The sequence below is a fragment of the Caenorhabditis elegans genome, chromosome III (assembly GCF_000002985.6).
Source record: "Caenorhabditis elegans chromosome III".
Classification (NCBI taxonomy): domain Eukaryota; kingdom Metazoa; phylum Nematoda; class Chromadorea; order Rhabditida; family Rhabditidae; genus Caenorhabditis; species Caenorhabditis elegans.
The window spans coordinates 445603-463864 of record NC_003281.10 but is presented as its reverse complement, the minus strand read 5'-3'; the positions used below and the strand labels follow the sequence as shown (position 1 = coordinate 463864).

Here is an 18262-nt window from a genome sequence, read left to right as displayed (position 1 = left end):
TTAGCTCCGCCCACTTTCTCTTGTTCTTTTTCGCTTTTCCTGTCGCCTCTTTTATTCTTCTTAAGAAGCCCCATCCCTACTGACATATTTTCAACGAAAATTTGAATTTTTTGAGTTTTCACCTAATATCCTAATTTCTGAACACAATGCTCGGAGCACAAGCTTTACGCACCAAACAGGTAAGGTTTCTGGACTAGGCTTAGGCGTAGGCGTAGGCGTTTAGTAAATCACTTTTAAAAAAGTTCGTTCCGGAGGAATTTTGGAAATTTTAATTTTTTTGATCAACAAAAAAATCAGAAGTTTTTAGTTTTTCACCGAGTTTGATACAATAAATTTCAAAAAATAAAAATTTTCAAAAATTTTTCAGTGCCAATTGTAAAATTTTTAAAATTTTCGGCAATTTGATAATTTAATTCAGTAATTAAAAATTTTGAGAAAAAATATTTTTTTTAAATACAGCCAGCCAAACAAAATAATTTCTACTGTAAATATTTTTTTTTGCGGAAGATTTTTTCGGATTACCGCCCGGGCCCATGTTGTAAAGTGGCAACAAAATATTTATCCAGTCTGAAAATGAACTTTTCAGACAAGAGTTGAATGGGGAAATAGCATGCGAGAGGGAGTGGTACTCAACGGGTAAACAACTTAGAATCCTGGAGCGAGGTCCTGGAGACTTATTAGTTTTTCCCCGAGTGTGCTAGGTGGAATTAGGGAAATTTCCCCAAATATCCACAGAATAGCACGAAAACCGAACAAATCCACGTAGATAGTTTGAATTTTCACTTAAGCCGAAACTCGGCGTTTTAGTAGCCACGCACGGCCCGAGAAGTGGTATCTGTACGCAATTTGTCTATCGTATATCTGGACGTTTGGTAGCGTTGTTTTCAAAAACGCCATGGCACGTGTTTTCAGCTCGACCATTCGGTGTAATTTGTGCAAACACCGTCACGCGCAAATGCAGACATTTTTGCACGCGCTGCGGTGAAATTCCTCTTGGGGTATTCAAATATTTTTTCCCGTCTTTTTTGAAAATTTTCGAGGCATTGGTCGAGCTGAATACACGTGCATGGCCCAACATTTTTGTAATGAATATAAAAAATGTTCGAAAATAAATTCAAAATTTTTTGGACCAAAGCTTTTTTTTCTTAAAACGGGCCCAAACTTGGCTAAACTCAATTATCAGTGGCTTTAACACTGATGTACCTTTTGCCGGGCCGTGCCACGTGGATTTGCTCGGGGAAAATCTAAAAAATAACTTGTTTTGAAGTTTTGCCAAGTTAAAACGAAATTCCATGTGGCTTCCACTTTTCGATTTTTTTTTTTGAAATTTTGATTTCTTCCTAACTTCGGTGGGTTTTTTTCCAAAAAAAAAAACGCATACATCGCCACGTGGATCTAGAATTTTTCTAAGAATTTGTGTACCTATACACAGCCTTCTCGGCTGGAAATCGGTTTGTTGGCGCGATTCTCGTGCAATGCGTGGGAATTTGAGAAATATCCGAAAATGGTTGATTTCGTGTTTTTCCTTCATATTTTAATTTCATCAGGTTCAATCAAAGACTATATTTCAAAAGAAAAACAATTTTACACCGAAAACTGATATTGAACACTATAATTTTGAGAATCACTCAATGTTTGGTTGATTTTACTTTTCTAGGTTTTGTCTTTATTTTTGCATTAAATTCGGAATTTATTTTTCTCCACCTTTCTTTCAGCCATATGAACGATTGTTAGCTAATTAAAAGACATTAAACTGACTTTACAGTAGCAAAAAAAGAAGGAAATCACTTTTCAATGGTATTGGCTTAGACTCCTATTTTCTCTGAAAATCAGTAAATCCACCATGACCGGATTTTTTTTTGCAAAAAGTTCCACCCTATGTACAGCTGATCATAAAAAGTTCAAATTCCTTGACTTTTTGTACTTTTCTCGTCAATTTTTCACACCCTCCTGACACATTTTTCATCTTTTTTCTTGCCAGTTCTCCTAGCTCATGCGTTCACTTTTTTCAGAAAAAAAGTAAAAAAATATCAGGTGAAAAAGTAGGAAGTTAAGCAGGGACCACACCACAAGAAGCAATAACAACATGTGGCTTATTTCTAGCTTCGAGCCTCCAATTTACAACAGACACGCATGCTCTGAGCCGACAGAAATAATTGATAAATATCTCAATTTCTCGATGAAATCCTGGAGAATTAATCGATTCATCAATTGAAACGTGTGAAATTGAAAGAAGGGGGGGGGGGGGGGGCAGCTGACATATTGTTTGAGGAAGTGCAAAAGTGCAATGTCTATGGTGTAACAGGGGCTTTTGTTGGCGGGGACGGACTGGTAGGCCCGACGAAATTTGTGATACGGCCTAAAACAGAAAACTCGGCCACTAAAGTGTATTTTTTCCCACTTCTACTTTACTTTAAAGGAGGGCGCATTTATACGAAATGGTCCCGCCATCCATTGATTTTTGGGGTGCGTGGCGAGACCATAGCTTATTATTTAAAATAACTCATATGGACCTAAACTGACCGAATATCGCAAGAAAACTTTTCAAAAATTCTTTGAAAATTTTTTATTTACTGTCAAAAAGTGACAATTACTTTTTTTTTGCCACTTTTTTTGGAGGTCGACCAATTTGGAGGTCGACCAAATAAATAAAAAATTTTCTACATTTTTTATACTGTAATTTTGTATTAAAGCATTGTAGGGGTCGAGCAAAAAAATAGCTGGTGATTAGCGATTGCAACTTTTCGGTGAAGTCCGGTTTTCGAAAAAATTTCAAAGAGTGGTGTTTCTTGGCACTTATATAATTTTTCTCAGAGAAAAAACAGTCCAAATTTTACAACTTTTCAGAACAACGAATCCTAGTAAACAATACCCACGTCATTTCCAGCCTCGCTATTAAAATTTTATTTCGAAATTTTCTTGCTTCCCCCCCCCCCATAACTTTCTTCAGCTTAAGCCGACTGGAATTCTCAAAATTAATCAACAATTGTCGTCGTCCATCCCTCACTTAATTATTCAATGTTTTCGGGAACCAAATGTTGAGAGCCAAGAAGTACCAAGTACTTGAATGGGAAAGCGGAATTTCAAATTTCTTGAAGATACAGCAAGGGAATTTTATTTTTAGGGTCACTCGGGGTCTTGTTTTATTGCAAAACTGCAATTAATTCCGGGCTTTTCACGTTTCATTGAAGGGATCGGGTAGTGGAATACTAGGCGGAGGCTTAGGCTACGCTTAGGCTTAGGTATAGGCTTTAGCTTTGGATTTGGCGTACGCTTAGGCTCATGCTTAGGCTGCAGCTTAGGTTTCAGCTTAGGCTTAAGATTAGGCTTAGACTCAGGCCAAGGCCTAGTTACATGCGTCAATGGAGTATTGGAACTTTTCATGGTAGTGGTGAAAAAGGGTCAGAAAGACTCGTGGAAAACTCGGTTTTTCGCAAATTTGTTATTTTTCCAGAAAATCTGGATTTTAACAAATTCCTTTCTTTGGGGGATGAAAATAGCGTTCTCTTTGCCGAAATTTCACATTTCAGTTTCCAGGCAGAAAAACTCAATTTTTGAACTCCGAACTTTGCAACTATTTCTGTACATCACCCTCGAAACATTTCCGCGTCACATCACTCCGCACATCTGTCAAAAATTTTCGTAGTATATCAGAGGATGCGACGACAGGAAGCCCGTTCTTCGATCTTTTTCATTCAGAATCTCGCAAAAGACCCGAAAAAGTGACGTTTAGTGGGTTCCGGTTGAGCTTCCTTTTCTAAATAGTAAAGACTACCCGATTATTCTTTATGAGGCTCGTCATCACTTCTTTTGAACGAGGAACTCAAAGTTAGGGCTTAGGTTTTTTTGATCTACCATAGGCCAATGGGAGAAGAAACGGAGTAGTGTCCCATTAAATGTGATGAATGATGGTGAGGAATGAAACGGGAAAAGCTTGCAAGAAACAACTAGAAACTAACATTGAAGGGAACAGTTGGGTGGGGGTTCTGGTTCCGACCCAGGACTGAACATAACAGACTATGGACCAAGACTAATTAATGTATCGGGCCGATACTATCGGCTGTGAAAAGTGCCCAACTTAGTGAAAACGGCAACTCAGCTTAAGAATTGAATAAACAATTTTTAAGGGCGAAATAAACCCAATTTAATCCCAATTAGCCATCAAAACTTTCAGAAAGCCGAACGGAAGGAAAAGGAGAAGCGTCATCGTGAACGTCTGCGCAGTATCGAGATGCAACGCAATCAGATTCATCGCAATGCCTGGTACGTTGTCACATTCTTATGAAAAGTATCATTAAAGTCCTTATTCTTGAGACCAGCTGTGAAAACTACTAAGTAAACGTACATGTAACTAACCTTTATCTCATGTAACCTTTATCTTTCTAAAAACAAAATTTCCTGTGATTCAAGACTCGTCCTTGCAACTCTAATGGGGTTATTCAAGTAATGTAGCAAAATGTATTTAAATTCATGTTTTCATATACTTGAATACAGTTGTGGCGTAATTTTTCTACAGTTTTTAATTTTCCGACATTACTTGAATAACCCCATAATTTTACTTTAAAAACCACAGATTAGTTTACTAAAATACGTCCTGACTAGTTTGTTTGAGGACTTTGCGACAGTCGACTTGGGAAAATCCAAACAAAGTTTAGAAATTCCACCACAGTACATATAAAACATACATAAGTGTTCCCCGAATCGATAAGAATACTAAGCTACCGCTCATTGGGACTCATCATTGGGACCACGCATCGATCTTATTCCGGTTTATTCTGTTCTCCTCTTATGGATATTTCAGCTCAATTTTAACTGCTAATAGTACTAAAAAGGGACAGCTTTTTTTTCTATTCTCGGGCTTCAACAAGCACTTTTTTTTGGATAATTTGAAAATCTTTCGCTAGGGATTCCAATAACTTTTTTTCTATATTTTCATAACGTCATAACTTCGCTGACCCTTCCCTTGTAAGTCCCCTAATTTCTGAAGTGGTTTATTGCAAACAAGCCCTAAAGCTCAAATTATGCCCTACCGTCCCCAATTTCACCCCACCCCAAAAAAACTACGCATTCCCCTTTTGTAACTCGAAGATTAATCACAAGACGCACCCGCGCGAACTTGGGTCCATCTATTCGAGGAGTACATGAAATTGGCGCGCTTCCTCCTCCCCTCGAGACCCTTCGCCACCCTCTATTTTCAAAAATTTGTTGGAATTCCTTTTTCTTTCCGGGTATCAGTCCTATCGACAGCTCCGGGTTTTTTTTGAGAAAAAAGGCTCGATTTATCAAAAAAATATTCTTGGTGTGTCTTTTGAACATGAAAATGTGTCTTCTCCGCCCGCCTAAAACATCAAATTTTCCTTCTCGACTCGGGTCTTCAGGGAATTATTTGGAGCCGAGAAAATTTTCATTCTTTTTTGTCTTTTTTTTTTGTAAAAGAGAGAAGGAGAAGGAGGATAGAAAATCTTTTTTTAGCTCAAAAGGGCCACTTCATAGACCAACTTGTAAGATTTGTGGAGGAAGCGGAGGGACTAATGCGGAAATATTTTCTCTAAATTTAGGCTTCTCTAAGCTGGTCTAAAAATGAAATTTCTGTAGGGTTTTCTAAGAACAATGCCGAAAAAACATGGGAAATCGACCAAAATTTCCGAAAAATTACAGTAAACCCAATTTATCATAATCGCCTGAATTTCAGACCATTTGAAGGCCTTTCAATAAGATTCTTCTGTGAAGACTGGGTACTGTAATAAATTTAGATTTCAAAATGTGCATAATTTCCAGCTTCTAGGCAACATTCAAGAAAAAATTTTCTGTAATATTTTCCCCCAAAAAAGGGCAAAAAACGAACCAGTTCAATCGAAAATTATGGGGAATTTGAAAAGTTTTTGAATACATCAAAACCTTAAATTTTCAAATAATTTACGACCTGCGCTTGCCTCGCACCGCGAGCCGCACCTTCTGTAAAGTGCTCCGCGTAACCCGAAAAGTGTCAGCCGCGGCGGAAGAACCATGTTTTGCACCATGTGGTTTAAACACCAAGTCTTTGACTAGGGCTGGCATATTGGGCGTCCGGATTTTAGAACTTCTTCACGGCGGCCGACAATTTCCGAGTTTGGCTACTCACTATACGAAACCGTAGAATTTTATAATGAGTGGCGGAAATTGTCGGCCGCCGTGAAAACCAACCTCTCGGAAAATTTTCTAAATACCAAAACCGGACGCATATGCTTCCGGTTCGGACGCCGGACGTCCGATATGCCAGCCCTACCTTTGACTTCTCGCAATAATGTAGAAACAAGGCGAGAGGCCGGCGTCAGGCAGGCTTCAGACCCCACAACCGCGGATATCTCCCATAAGATCCCTACCCAAGCGTGGATGAAGAGTTAGATGTGCAGGATGTCTGGAGTACAATAGCAACCCTATTTTTAAGCCTAAAAATTCAATTTCCTAGCCTGTTTTCGCTTGAAGAATGGTCAATTCCCATCCTTAATCTAACTTTCTCAGCTAGTCTGAACCGGTTGATCTGTCACTGACAACATGTTTTCTTCTTTTCTCATCTTTCCAAGACAAAACGAATTTGATGTGCACTTGACACTCACGCAAATTTCCTTTTTTTTCGTTTCTCTGAGAGCAATGGTCACAATTTGCTTCTTCGCTTTTGCAACTATGGACAAGCAAAAAAAGGGAGAATGTTTGTAAACTTGAAACATAAGGGTGGAGGACCATGTGACACTTTTTTTTTGAGGAAGTGGAAGTTTTTCGGAATGCCATGTGGGACAGATAACAGCTAAAACATTGGAAAGTACACGGTTTCAACAGACGGTTTCAACAAAATTCTGAGCTTATGTTAGGCCTTAGCCTAGGCCTAAGCTATGCCTTATCTACGCCAACTTTTGACTTTCCCAATTTTCTTGGAAATTTCGATCCCAAAAACACCCCATACCTTTATCATAGCTGATCATCTTCATATTTATTCTCATATTATAAATTCCTGTCTATTTTCATAGGAATAAAAATAAAAATAACGAAAAACCGCATAGACATATCAGGTGTCATCAATCTTATTTTTCAATGGGCTCTCTCTCCCTCTCTTTTTTTTGTGAATGGACGTCCTTCTTGGAAGGAGTGGGGAAACGGAAGGAAAACATTGTTTTGTTCTTTCTTGGCATCCAATTTTATATTGCGGACGGAATACGGAAGGAGGGGGAAAGGGACCAAAATGAAAATGTCAAGTTGTTGACGGGGTTCACGGGGTCCGGAATGTTATGGTAGGAAAATATAAGATTTGAGGATTCTAACGTCAAAGAAACCTTTTTAGAATTATATTCACTCGTGGTCGGTGCAGTCTTCTTCAAGGCCCTCTGAGAAGGCTAGGACTCCTAGAGAACTGATTGCATCCTACTTAGTCCCAACCACATATTTCAGGTTCTAAAAGATTTAGGAGGTCTTCATGGGCTTCCGAGTTGGCTAAGACTCCTAGAAGACATTTAACCTCAGCAGCCACTGAAAGCCTACGAAGCTTTACACGGCCCCTTGAGTAGGCTGAGGGTCCTATAGGATCCAAATTTCTTCCCGACGCCTGCAGATTTCTCCTGGGCGCCTGAGTTGGCGAGGACACTTAAAAGACCGTTCAAATCCTTTCACACCCTCAGCTGTTATACATCTGCCCCTGAAAGTCGGCACAACTCTCCTTGGATTCCTCGGCTCCTAGAGGACCTCTAGCTACGAGAATCATCGCCTAGAATTGTTTTTGAATCTCCAACTAACGAAAAACCGAGTAAAAGCTCAAGGATCATGGATCCCTTAGGGGAATTGAGTTTAACACTACTCGCGCATAAATATTGAATTTTCGTGTTTCCTATCCCTGTTTCCAGATGGAATGGCAACACTTTCCTCATATCTTTTTCCTCTTTCTTCTTTCTGTAGCAGCAAAAAGTCGAGTAACGCATGACACGACGAGTAAAACAATGGAGCCGCTCAAAGATCTGAGAGCTATAAGAAGAAGCCGATAGAGAGAGAGAGAGAAAAAGAAAATATGTTGACATTCTATCTTTTTCGCTTTTTAGTCGCCTCTGTTCCAGCCTTCTCAAGTTGACAAATTTATTTGAGATTTCCGTAAGGGTGGCTATTTTTGGTTTAGAACGTTAAGAGACGAAGAACATGGGGGAAATTATGACGCGGGGGATTTTTTTGGCACAGGGGACTTTCAGAACGACCGTCTACAAATTTGAAGGGAGAATTAGGATTATAATATGACTAGACGGGACCAGACTTTGATGGCAAAAGTTTCAACAATTTTGATGTTCCGCCAATTTTGACAACCATAACCCGCATAGTTATGCCTTTTCAAAGTTTGAAAATCGAGAGAGTGTGGGGGGAGGAGGAGACACAGACGAACGCCCCATCTACGTCTCCCTCCCCGACACACTCTCTTGTCTCAGCAACTTAAAAGTGGCATAACTCAAGGGAGAAGTATAGAAAATTTTTAGTTTTTAGTTTTTTTTTTAGCAGAAAATTTTTAGCGGACTTTTCAACTGATTTAGTACCTTTAAGAGTGTGCTGACGTCAAATTTTCCTGGGGGAAAATTTCCGCATTTTCTGTAGATCAAACCCCAATGAGACAGCCTGACACCAAGTGACAGCGTAAAATAGGAGTACTGTAGGGTTACTGTAGATACCTATTAAAAATTTCTCGATTTTTCTCAAATTAATCTCAACATTTTCAGCGAAGATGCCGCCGCCCAATTCATGGAGATCACAGCAAATCCACCGTTGAAAGTTCGTTCGATGAGTCTGTGTAAAAGTGGTGACGAAGTGCTTATTGTGAGGACGCTTTCGTTTTTTTTCTTCTAGAAAATTTTGAATTTTTGTCAATATTCCTGATTTTTCACTCACCAGTGACTTTAATTTTTCCGACTTTTTCACTTTTCTTGGTTTTTTTGCCACACGTGTTACACTGCAAGCTTACAAAAGTGTGACGTCACATCACTTATATGTATTCCTCAACTGAAGCCTGAATCATTTAAAACCCAATCATAATCCCAAGCTTCAGATTAAACCGGAGACTGAACCGGCGACTGGGGGGGGGGGGGGGGGTCAAAGCCTAACTTTAAGCCTAGGCCTCAGTCTGAGCCCATGCCAAAGCCTATATCTGAGTTTAAGTCCCAGCATAAGTCGAAGCCTAAACGAATACGTATGCCTGAGTGTAAGCCAGTCTCTGTCTCAGTCGAAACTTAGGTTAAAGCTTACTTCTAAACTTAAGTCTAAGCCTAGCCCGACTCAACTCCATTCCAAATTCAAGCCTGAGCCTCAGTCTAATCAAACGGCGGGAACCTACCAATTTCAAAATCTGTGCCAGACTTGCAAAGTGGGCGTGGCTACAACTTTGCAAACCTGGCCTAACTTTCACCAATGTTTTTTAGTTTTAGCTCCGTTTAGTTTTTTTTTTAATTTCCCCCAAATTTCCAACATTCCAGGTAACCACAAAGCATCGCCATTCAGTACATTCTGGCGCAGTACCGCATCTACAGGTTCGCATGACCCACCGTAACAGTAGTTCAAATGGAAGTTCCGATCGATTCGAGTTGGAGCCAGTGGTGAGTTGGAACCAAATTGACACAAAATCAAAATTCAAATTTTTTTTTCGAAACCTCATCTTTCAGTCACTTTCTCTACAATTTCTTATTTTAGACGTTACTGAATAAATTTTTTTTAAATTCATTTTTTTTTTTTGGAAAATTGGCCAATTGGCAGGTTGTTCACTCAAAAAAACATCAAAAAACAACAATTAATTAAGAAATATCAGAAAACCTGTAAATTCAAAATTAGAAAAATATTGGAAAATTCTTAAATTCCAGGAGCCAACCGAAGGGGGTCCGCAAAGAAGTACGTCAAGTGACTACTGCAAGGTGGACAAGAAACACTCAATATCCGGTACCACACGTCTTTTAAAATGGCTTGGAATATCTGATAAGCAATCATCTGAATCAGCACAACAAATCAACAAAAAACCCATTTCAAAGCGACGAATGTCTACTTTTACCTAAACTTTTTTTTTTTTGAAATTTTTTTTTCCGAAAATTCTATGCTCCCCGGTCTCATGCTTCTACTCACTGTGCCACGTGGCATTACATGAAAAATCCAAAAAAAATCGATAATTAAGCTTTTGTAAGTTTGCTTCCCTATCCTCCGATTATTTGTGAAATTCTTTCAATTTTTCAAGTTTTATTTTCAAAAATTTTCCCCAAAAAATCTTTAATTGTAATAAATCCTTCAATGAAGATGTTATGATTATTTTTAAAGTGTATAAAACATCAAGTACTTTTGTTAACGTTTTTAATTTGAAAGGTGGAAAATGAAATTTTAGAATTTAAAACATTTTGGGGGGAACGAAACCAATAAGTACCTCAAAAATATCAAATAAATAATTTAAAACTCAAGTACAACATTTTTCAAATTAACAATTTTAATTTGCAGAAAATCGAATTTCTACAAAGTTTTTGAAATTTTCGAGAAAAAATCTGTATTTTCAGACGTGGCTCTGAGACAACACACACTTATAAATAATTACGAGCATTATATTTTCGATTCCAGTAGTCACTGAAATACATGTCAGAAAAAAAGAGAGATCATTTATGTCAAAAATCGAATTTCTACAAAATTTTTGAAATTTTCGAGAAAAAATCTGTATTTTCAGACGTGGCTCTGAGGCAACACACACTTATAAATAATTACGAGCATTATATTTTCGATTCCAGTAGTCACTGAAATACATGTCAGAAAAAAAGAGCGATCATTTATGTCAAAAATCGAATTTCTACAAAGTTTTTGAAATTTTCGAAAAAAAATCTGTATTTTCAGGCATGGCTCTGAGACAACACACATTTATTAATAATTACGAGCATTATATGTTCGATTCCAGTAGTCACTGAAATACATGTCAGAAAAAAAGAGCGATCATTTATGTCAAAAATCGAATTTCTACAAAGTTTTTGAAATTTTCGAAAAAAAATCTGTATTTTCAGGCATGGCTCTGAGACAACACACACTTATAAATAATTACGAGCATTATATTTTCGATTCCAGTAGTCACTGAAATACATGTCAGAAAAAAAGAGCGATCATTTATGTCAAAAATCGAATTTCTAAAAAGTTTTTGAAATTTTCGAAAAAAAAATCTGTATTTTCAGGCATGGCTCTGAGACAACACACATTTATTAATAATTACGAGCATTATATTTTCGATTCCAGTAGTCACTGAAATACATGTCAGAAAAAAAAGAGCGATCATTTATGTCAAAAATCGAATTTCTACAAAGTTTTTGAAATTTTCGAAAAAAAATCTGTATTTTCAGACATGGCTCTGAGACAACACACATTTATTAATAATTACGAGCATTATATTTTCTAATCCATTTGTCACTGAAATACATGTCAGAAAAAAAGAGAGATCATTTATGTCAAAAATCGAATTTCTACAAAGTTTTTGAAATTTTCGAGAAAAAATCTGTATTTTCAGACGTGGCTCTGAGACAACACACACTTATAAATAATTACGAGCATTATATTTTCTAATCCATTTGTCACTGAAATACATGTCAGAAAAAAAAGAGCGATCATTTATGTCAAAAATCGAATTTCTACAAAGTTTTTGAAATTTTCGAGAAAAAATCTGTATTTTCAGACGTGGCTCTGAGACAACACACATTTATTAATATTTACGAGCATTATATTTTCGAGTCCAGTTGTCACTGAAATACATGTCAGAAAAAAAAGAGCGATCATTTATGTCAAAAATCGAATTTCTACAAAGTTTTTGAAATTTTCGAGAAAAAATCTGTATTTTCAGACGTGGCTCTGAGACAACACACACTTATAAATAATTACGAGCATTATATTTTCTAATCCATTTGTCACTGAAATACATGTCAGAAAAAAAGAGAGATCATTTATGTCAAAAATCGAATTTCTACAAAGTTTTTGAAATTTTCGAGAAAAAATCTGTATTTTCAGACGTGGCTCTGAGACAACACACACTTATAAATAATTACGAGCATTATATTTTCTAATCCATTTGTCACTGAAATACATGTCAGAAAAAAAGAGAGATCATTTATGTCAAAAATCGAATTTCTACAAAGTTTTTGAAATTTTCGAGAAAAAATCTGTATTTTCAGACGTGGCTCTGAGACAACACACACTTATAAATAATTACGAGCATTATATTTTCTAATCCATTTGTCACTGAAATACATGTCAGAAAAAAAGAGAGATCATTTATGTCAAAAATCGAATTTCTACAAAGTTTTTGAAATTTTCGAGAAAAAATCTGTATTTTCAGACGTGGCTCTGAGACAACACACACTTATAAATAATTACGAGCATTATATTTTCTAATCCATTTGTCACTGAAATACATGTCAGAAAAAAAGAGCGATCATTTATGTCAAAAATCGAATTTCTACAAAGTTTTTGAAATTTTCGAGAAAAAATCTGTATTTTCAGACGTGGCTCTGAGACAACACACACTTATAAATAATTACGAGCATTATATTTTCTAATCCATTTGTCACTGAAATACATGTCAGAAAAAAAGAGAGATCATTTATGTCAAAAATCGAATTTCTACAAAGTTTTTGAAATTTTCGAGAAAAAATCTGTATTTTCAGACGTGGCTCTGAGACAACACACACTTATAAATAATTACGAGCATTATATTTTCTAATCCATTTGTCACTGAAATACATGTCAGAAAAAAAGAGCGATCATTTATGTCAAAAATCGAATTTCTACAAAGTTTTTGAAAATTTCGAGAAAAAATCTGTATTTTCAGACGTGGCTCTGAGACAACACACACTTATAAATAATTACGAGCATTATATTTTCTAGTTTAGTTGTCACTGAAATACATGTCAGAAAAAAAGAGCGATCATTTATGTCAAAAATCGAATTTCTACAAAGTTTTTGAAATTTTCGAGAAAAAATCTGTATTTTCAGACGTGGCTCTGAGACAACACACACTTATAAATAATTACGAGCATTATATTTTCTAGTTTAGTTGTCACTGAAATACATGTCAGAAAAAAAGAGAGATCATTTATGTCAAAAATCGAATTTCTACAAAGTTTTTGAAATTTTCGAGAAAAAATCTGTATTTTCAGACGTGGCTCTGAGACAACACACACTTATAAATAATTACGAGCATTATATTTTCTAGTCCATTTGTCACTGAAATACATGTCAGAGAAAAAGAGAGATCATTTATGTCAAAAATCGAATTTCTACAAAGTTTTTGAAATTTTCGAGAAAAAATCTGTATTTTCAGACGTGGCTCTGAGACAACACACACTTATAAATTATTACGAGCATTATATTTTCTAGTTTAGTTGTCACTGAAATACATGTCAGAAAAAAAGAGCGATCATTTATGTCAAAAATCGAATTTCTACAAAGTTTTTGAAATTTTCGAGAAAAAATCTGTATTTTCAGACGTGGCTCTGAGACAACACACACTTATAAATAATTACGAGCATTATATTTTCTAGTCCATTTGTCACTGAAATACATGTCAGAAAAAAAGAGAGATCATTTATGTCAAAAATCGAATTTCTACAAAGTTTTTGAAATTTTCGAGAAAAAATCTGTATTTTCAGACGTGGCTCTGAGACAACACACACTTATAAATAATTACGAGCATTATATTTTCTAGTTTAGTTGTCACTGAAATACATGTCAGAAAAAAAGAGCGATCATTTATGTCAAAAATCGAATTTCTACAAAGTTTTTGAAATTTTCGAGAAAAAATCTGTATTTTCAGACGTGGCTCTGAGACAACACACATTTATTAATAATTACGAGCATTATATTTTCGAGTACAGTTGTCACTGAAATACATGTCAGAAAAAAAGAGAGATCACTTATGTCAAAAATCGAATTTCTACAAAGTTTTTGAAATTTTCGAGAAAAAATCTGTATTTTCAGACGTGGCTCTGAGACAACACACATTTATTAATAATTACGAGCATTATATTTTTGAGTCCAGTTGTCACTGAACTACATGTCAAATACATGAGTGAAATTTAAAATTTTTGAAAAAAGCAGCATTTTTTTTAAATTAAAAAAAGGTTTTTTTTGAAAGGAAAGTGTTTCAACGATTTTTAATGATGAATCAAAAAATATTTTTTTGCAACATTTTTTTTTAGAATTTTTCAGAAAGTAGTATTACGAAATTCGGTAATTTTGGCCCAAGTTTGTTCTAAGAAATCACAGTTTCAGATTTCGGTACTCCACCTTTAACTGCGTACAGAGATCACAACTTGCGCCGCAGCCCTAAAAATAAAGGGCCTGGAATTCTCGAAACACTACAAACTACAAACTGCGAGATCGATATATAGAATTCATTCGAGAAAAATTGAGTTTCCGTGGTTTGGAGGTGTGATAAAATTTGAAATTCAAGAGTCGGAGGGGTTTTAGGAAAATTTTAGAAAAGTGTGGAACGAGACATAGATTGTAATTGCTCCTATGAATAATCCATTGACACAAAATTTTAAGAAGGGTCTTAATTTGAAGCGGGGTTACAGAAAATTTTTAGAAGATTGAGAGAAATGTTCAGACCACTGGAAAATTATTTGGTAAGTTACATGAAAAACGGTGCAATTTTTGGAACAAATGTTGAGAGAGGGAACATTTAGGGTAACGTTTAAGATTTAGTACTGACGAATGGAGATGCTTATTCAATCTTGAAGAACTTCTTGATTTGCGGCATGAAGACGACAACGGCGGCGACTCCCATCCCGGTGAGCACAGTCAGGACGAAGGTGATGAACTTGCATCTTCTGCTGCAGTGGGATCTTGCCATTGGGACGATGATCTCGTTTTGATCCTTAGTTTCCAATTGAACTGAGCTGCTCTCCACGATTTGGGTTGGAGCAGATGCTTGCCAGTGCTTCTGAACATTTTTTTTTGGGATATTAAACAAAAAATCAATAAAAAATTTGAAAAATCCATTTTAATAACTTGCTTCAACTTACACTTGGCATCAGAGATCACGCAGAAGCGGCAAAACGGAGAAGCAGTAGTTGCGGTGGTACCAAATTTGAAGCTGAAATTAACAATTAATTATAAATAATCCAATAGAACAAATGAAAGTCGCATGAATTTTCGAAATGAGTGAGAGAGAATGAATAATATTCTGAGAATAACTAACACACATGACTTCTTGATTCCAGTTATATACGCTGATTGAGCAATCCCGGGAGGATTTCTTGTAGGCTACAGGACAATAGGGAAAAGGGCATTCCGTGATTCATTGGGACAACAGATCAATTGTGCCCCAAATCTACAACTAGCGGACCCCTGCCAGGGAACACTTTATTAGGACTAAATACCGTACTCCCTAAATATTTTCTTTTCGCACAAGATCATTAAACACACAGTCACAGGAAAAAGCATTGATTTTACAGAAAAATGATGAAGATCAAATAACTAACAACCGAAAGAGTAAATTAGTCATGTAACTTCTAAGTGATCTCAATGTTACAGCTAACGAGTCTACGAAGTTAATATCTTATGACTGATGAATCAGCTAAATTTCTGTGTTTTCTTCTGGATGTATAATACTTTGAAAGGATAATTCGTGATTAAAATAAATACATACATATAATTTGTTAATAGGGCATAACTACGACAAGAAAAAAATTCCAAAACCAACCTGTCAAAAATATTGCAATACGTGCTCGAGCAGTTTTAACTAGGCAAATCTAATTGGTGGAGTGCGGGAAATAAAAATTCTATCAATTAAAGTCTAACTACTCGAAGCTGTTGTTATATGTACTAATTGAAAATACATACAAAAGCCAGAAGAACGGTATTTATTTAATTCTTATCAACTGTTCCATGTAATGGGACAATAACCTTACTAAGAATGTTCAGTCATGTTACATCGGACTGTTTAACAGAGTTGACTAAATACCATTATTCTGATATATCCTGATATAAGCATGTTCAATCACCATAGTTCTCTTATTGCATAAAATATATGGAGAGCTTTTGAGTAAGCTGAATAAGGAACTAGTCAGTTAATCGAAAACGTAAATGATGTTACAGGAAAGTCATTAATTTCTCGTACTTAAAAACCAAAATTCAACATTTTGTTATGGATATTTATACATCAGTCTGCCTAGGAATGTTACAACTAACAAGTCTGAATATCTTATGACTGATGAATCAGTGGATTTTTAGAGTTGTCTGGATGTACTTTTAAAAGGATAATATCTGACTGAAATTAGGGCACATCATCTGTTAATAGGGCATCACCAAATAGAAAGATCTCCAGGAGTTTTGGAAGATTACGAAACAGCTGGACTAATTACCAAATAAGAATAACTGTTCAAAAAATGGGATTAAACATACTACACGGTTTGAAAATTTAAGTATCCTACTCATCTACGAATCTTGAGCTAATAAAAATTGTTGTTTTAATATACAGACTGTTACTTGAAAATTATAAAAGGATCAGGAACTCAAACTGCATTATGTTTTATTTTGCAATTCAGGATGTTCTTCAAATCGAGAACATCGACAATGTAACCAGTGGTTTGAATTTTTTCGACCTTCTCTGATGTTCCAGCTAAACGGAAGGGCAATAAAGGAATACGTTGTGAAAGATCACGTCCGGTTAGAAGAAAACTTGAAAAGATCAACTAATTAAAAACCAAAGGAGTAAGTTAGTCATATAACATAAATGATCACATCTTGTTTTTAATATTAATTAAAGAGGATAGGAATGTTTGAGCTAACGAATCTGTGGATATCTTATGACTGATGAATCAGTTGACGTTTAGAGTTATTTGGATGCACTTTTAAAAGGATAATTCCTAATTAAAACAAAAACAGATAATTTTTTGAAAGGCTCGAATTATAACAAATCCGAAGCAGGTGGAGAGGAAACACCGACAAGGTACCAATTAGGAAGTCGGGGAAGAATAGGGATAATAAAAATTCGGATGGGAGTTTTTGGTACTGGATGAGCTCCTCATGTTATACACCAGGGGTGTGCGGCAAATGGAAAAAATTGCCGAGCTCGGCAAATCGGCAATTGCTGGTTTTTCAAAATTTGCCGAGCTCGGCAAATTCGGCAAATCTCTTTTTTCAATATTTGCCGAGCACGGCAAATTCGGCAAATTTGCCGTGCTTAACAAACTCGGAAAAATTTGATATTTTTTATGTTTTTTGGAACACCAAAACTACTGAATTCTTAACACACATCTGGTTTCTGAATAAGTTCCGCGTAGTATGTCTGTTTAAGCATCAAAATAGCTCAATTTTGTGTCATTTTACTAAATTTTTGGCTAAAAAATCAATAGTTTTAGTCAAAATTGTACTGTCAAATTTTTGACGTGTGCGGCAAATTTCGAAATTTGCCGAGCTCGGCAAATTCGGCAAATCTACTTTTTTGAAAATTGCCGAGCTCGGCAAATCGGCAATTGCTGGTTTTTTAAAATTTGCCGAATTCGCCAAATCGGCAAATTTGCCGAGCTCGGCAAGTCGGCAATTTTCGGCAAATCGGAAAATTTGCCGCACACCCCTGTTATACACATCATAAACTTTAAAATTTTCTACAATGACGGTAAAGAAATCCAATTTTTCTCAAGAAGTCTTTCCAAGGTTCTCCGAACGTTTGTCAAACCTTCGAAGCGTGTCTAATACTTTTTTTCAGAACTAACAAATCTACACTTTTCTAAACGTAAGCATTCTATTTTACATTATACTTCTGCTTTATACACTATTACAGTACTTCTAAAGTACCCCATCCCTTCACTAATCCCAGCTCAAAATTTTTCAGGGCATGTTTGCCGATTAGACGTTCCACGAAGGTGCTACTCTCGCCCGCCAGCACCACACCAGGGCTTGGGCAGTCATCACTTTCAGCAGCTTCTGTGTAAAGTTTGCGTAGATCACGCGTAGATCACAGTATATTTATCTCTCAAATCGTATTTCTGTTTTATTGTGATCTACAAATTCATTGTGAGCTGCGTGTGATCTACAAAAACAAACGTCTCTTGCATTGTCTTTACTCTTGTAGTCTTACCTACACACACACACACACACACACACACACACACACACACACACACACACACACACACACACACACACACACACACACACACACACACACACACACACACACACACACACACACACACACACACACACAGACCGTCATCCGGAATGATACTTGGCACAGTGCCCACTGTGTTGTGTT

The 18262-nt window shown here is 36.2% G+C and overlaps 1 protein-coding gene and 1 non-coding gene across 8 annotated transcripts; both read left to right on the top strand.

The window, feature by feature from the left end:
- Positions 1-53: 53 nt before the first annotated feature.
- Positions 54-10372, top strand: Y55B1BR.6 (Ovule protein; the record flags this gene model as incomplete). 7 transcript variants are annotated; one of them, NM_001312982.3, is made up of 5 exons in its annotated part: positions 54-179; positions 4175-4263; positions 8724-8775; positions 9474-9593; positions 9855-10372. In NM_001312982.3, 5 exons carry the CDS (start codon positions 147-149, stop codon positions 10041-10043), a joined length of 483 nt encoding a protein of 160 aa, NP_001299911.1. The 7 variants fall into 7 exon arrangements, with proteins under 7 accessions (NP_001299911.1, NP_001299910.1, NP_001379867.1 ...); NM_001312981.2 differs by having other exon boundaries at positions 8724-8820; positions 9855-10292; NM_001393256.1 differs by lacking the exon at positions 54-179 and having other exon boundaries at positions 4164-4263; positions 8724-8820; positions 9855-10292.
- A 7711-nt stretch (positions 10373-18083) lies between these two features.
- Positions 18084-18214, top strand: Y55B1BR.7. Its single transcript, NR_052041.1, has one exon. It is a non-coding gene; the product is annotated as an Unclassified non-coding RNA Y55B1BR.7 (non-coding RNA).
- The last annotated feature ends 48 nt before the right edge of the window (positions 18215-18262 follow it).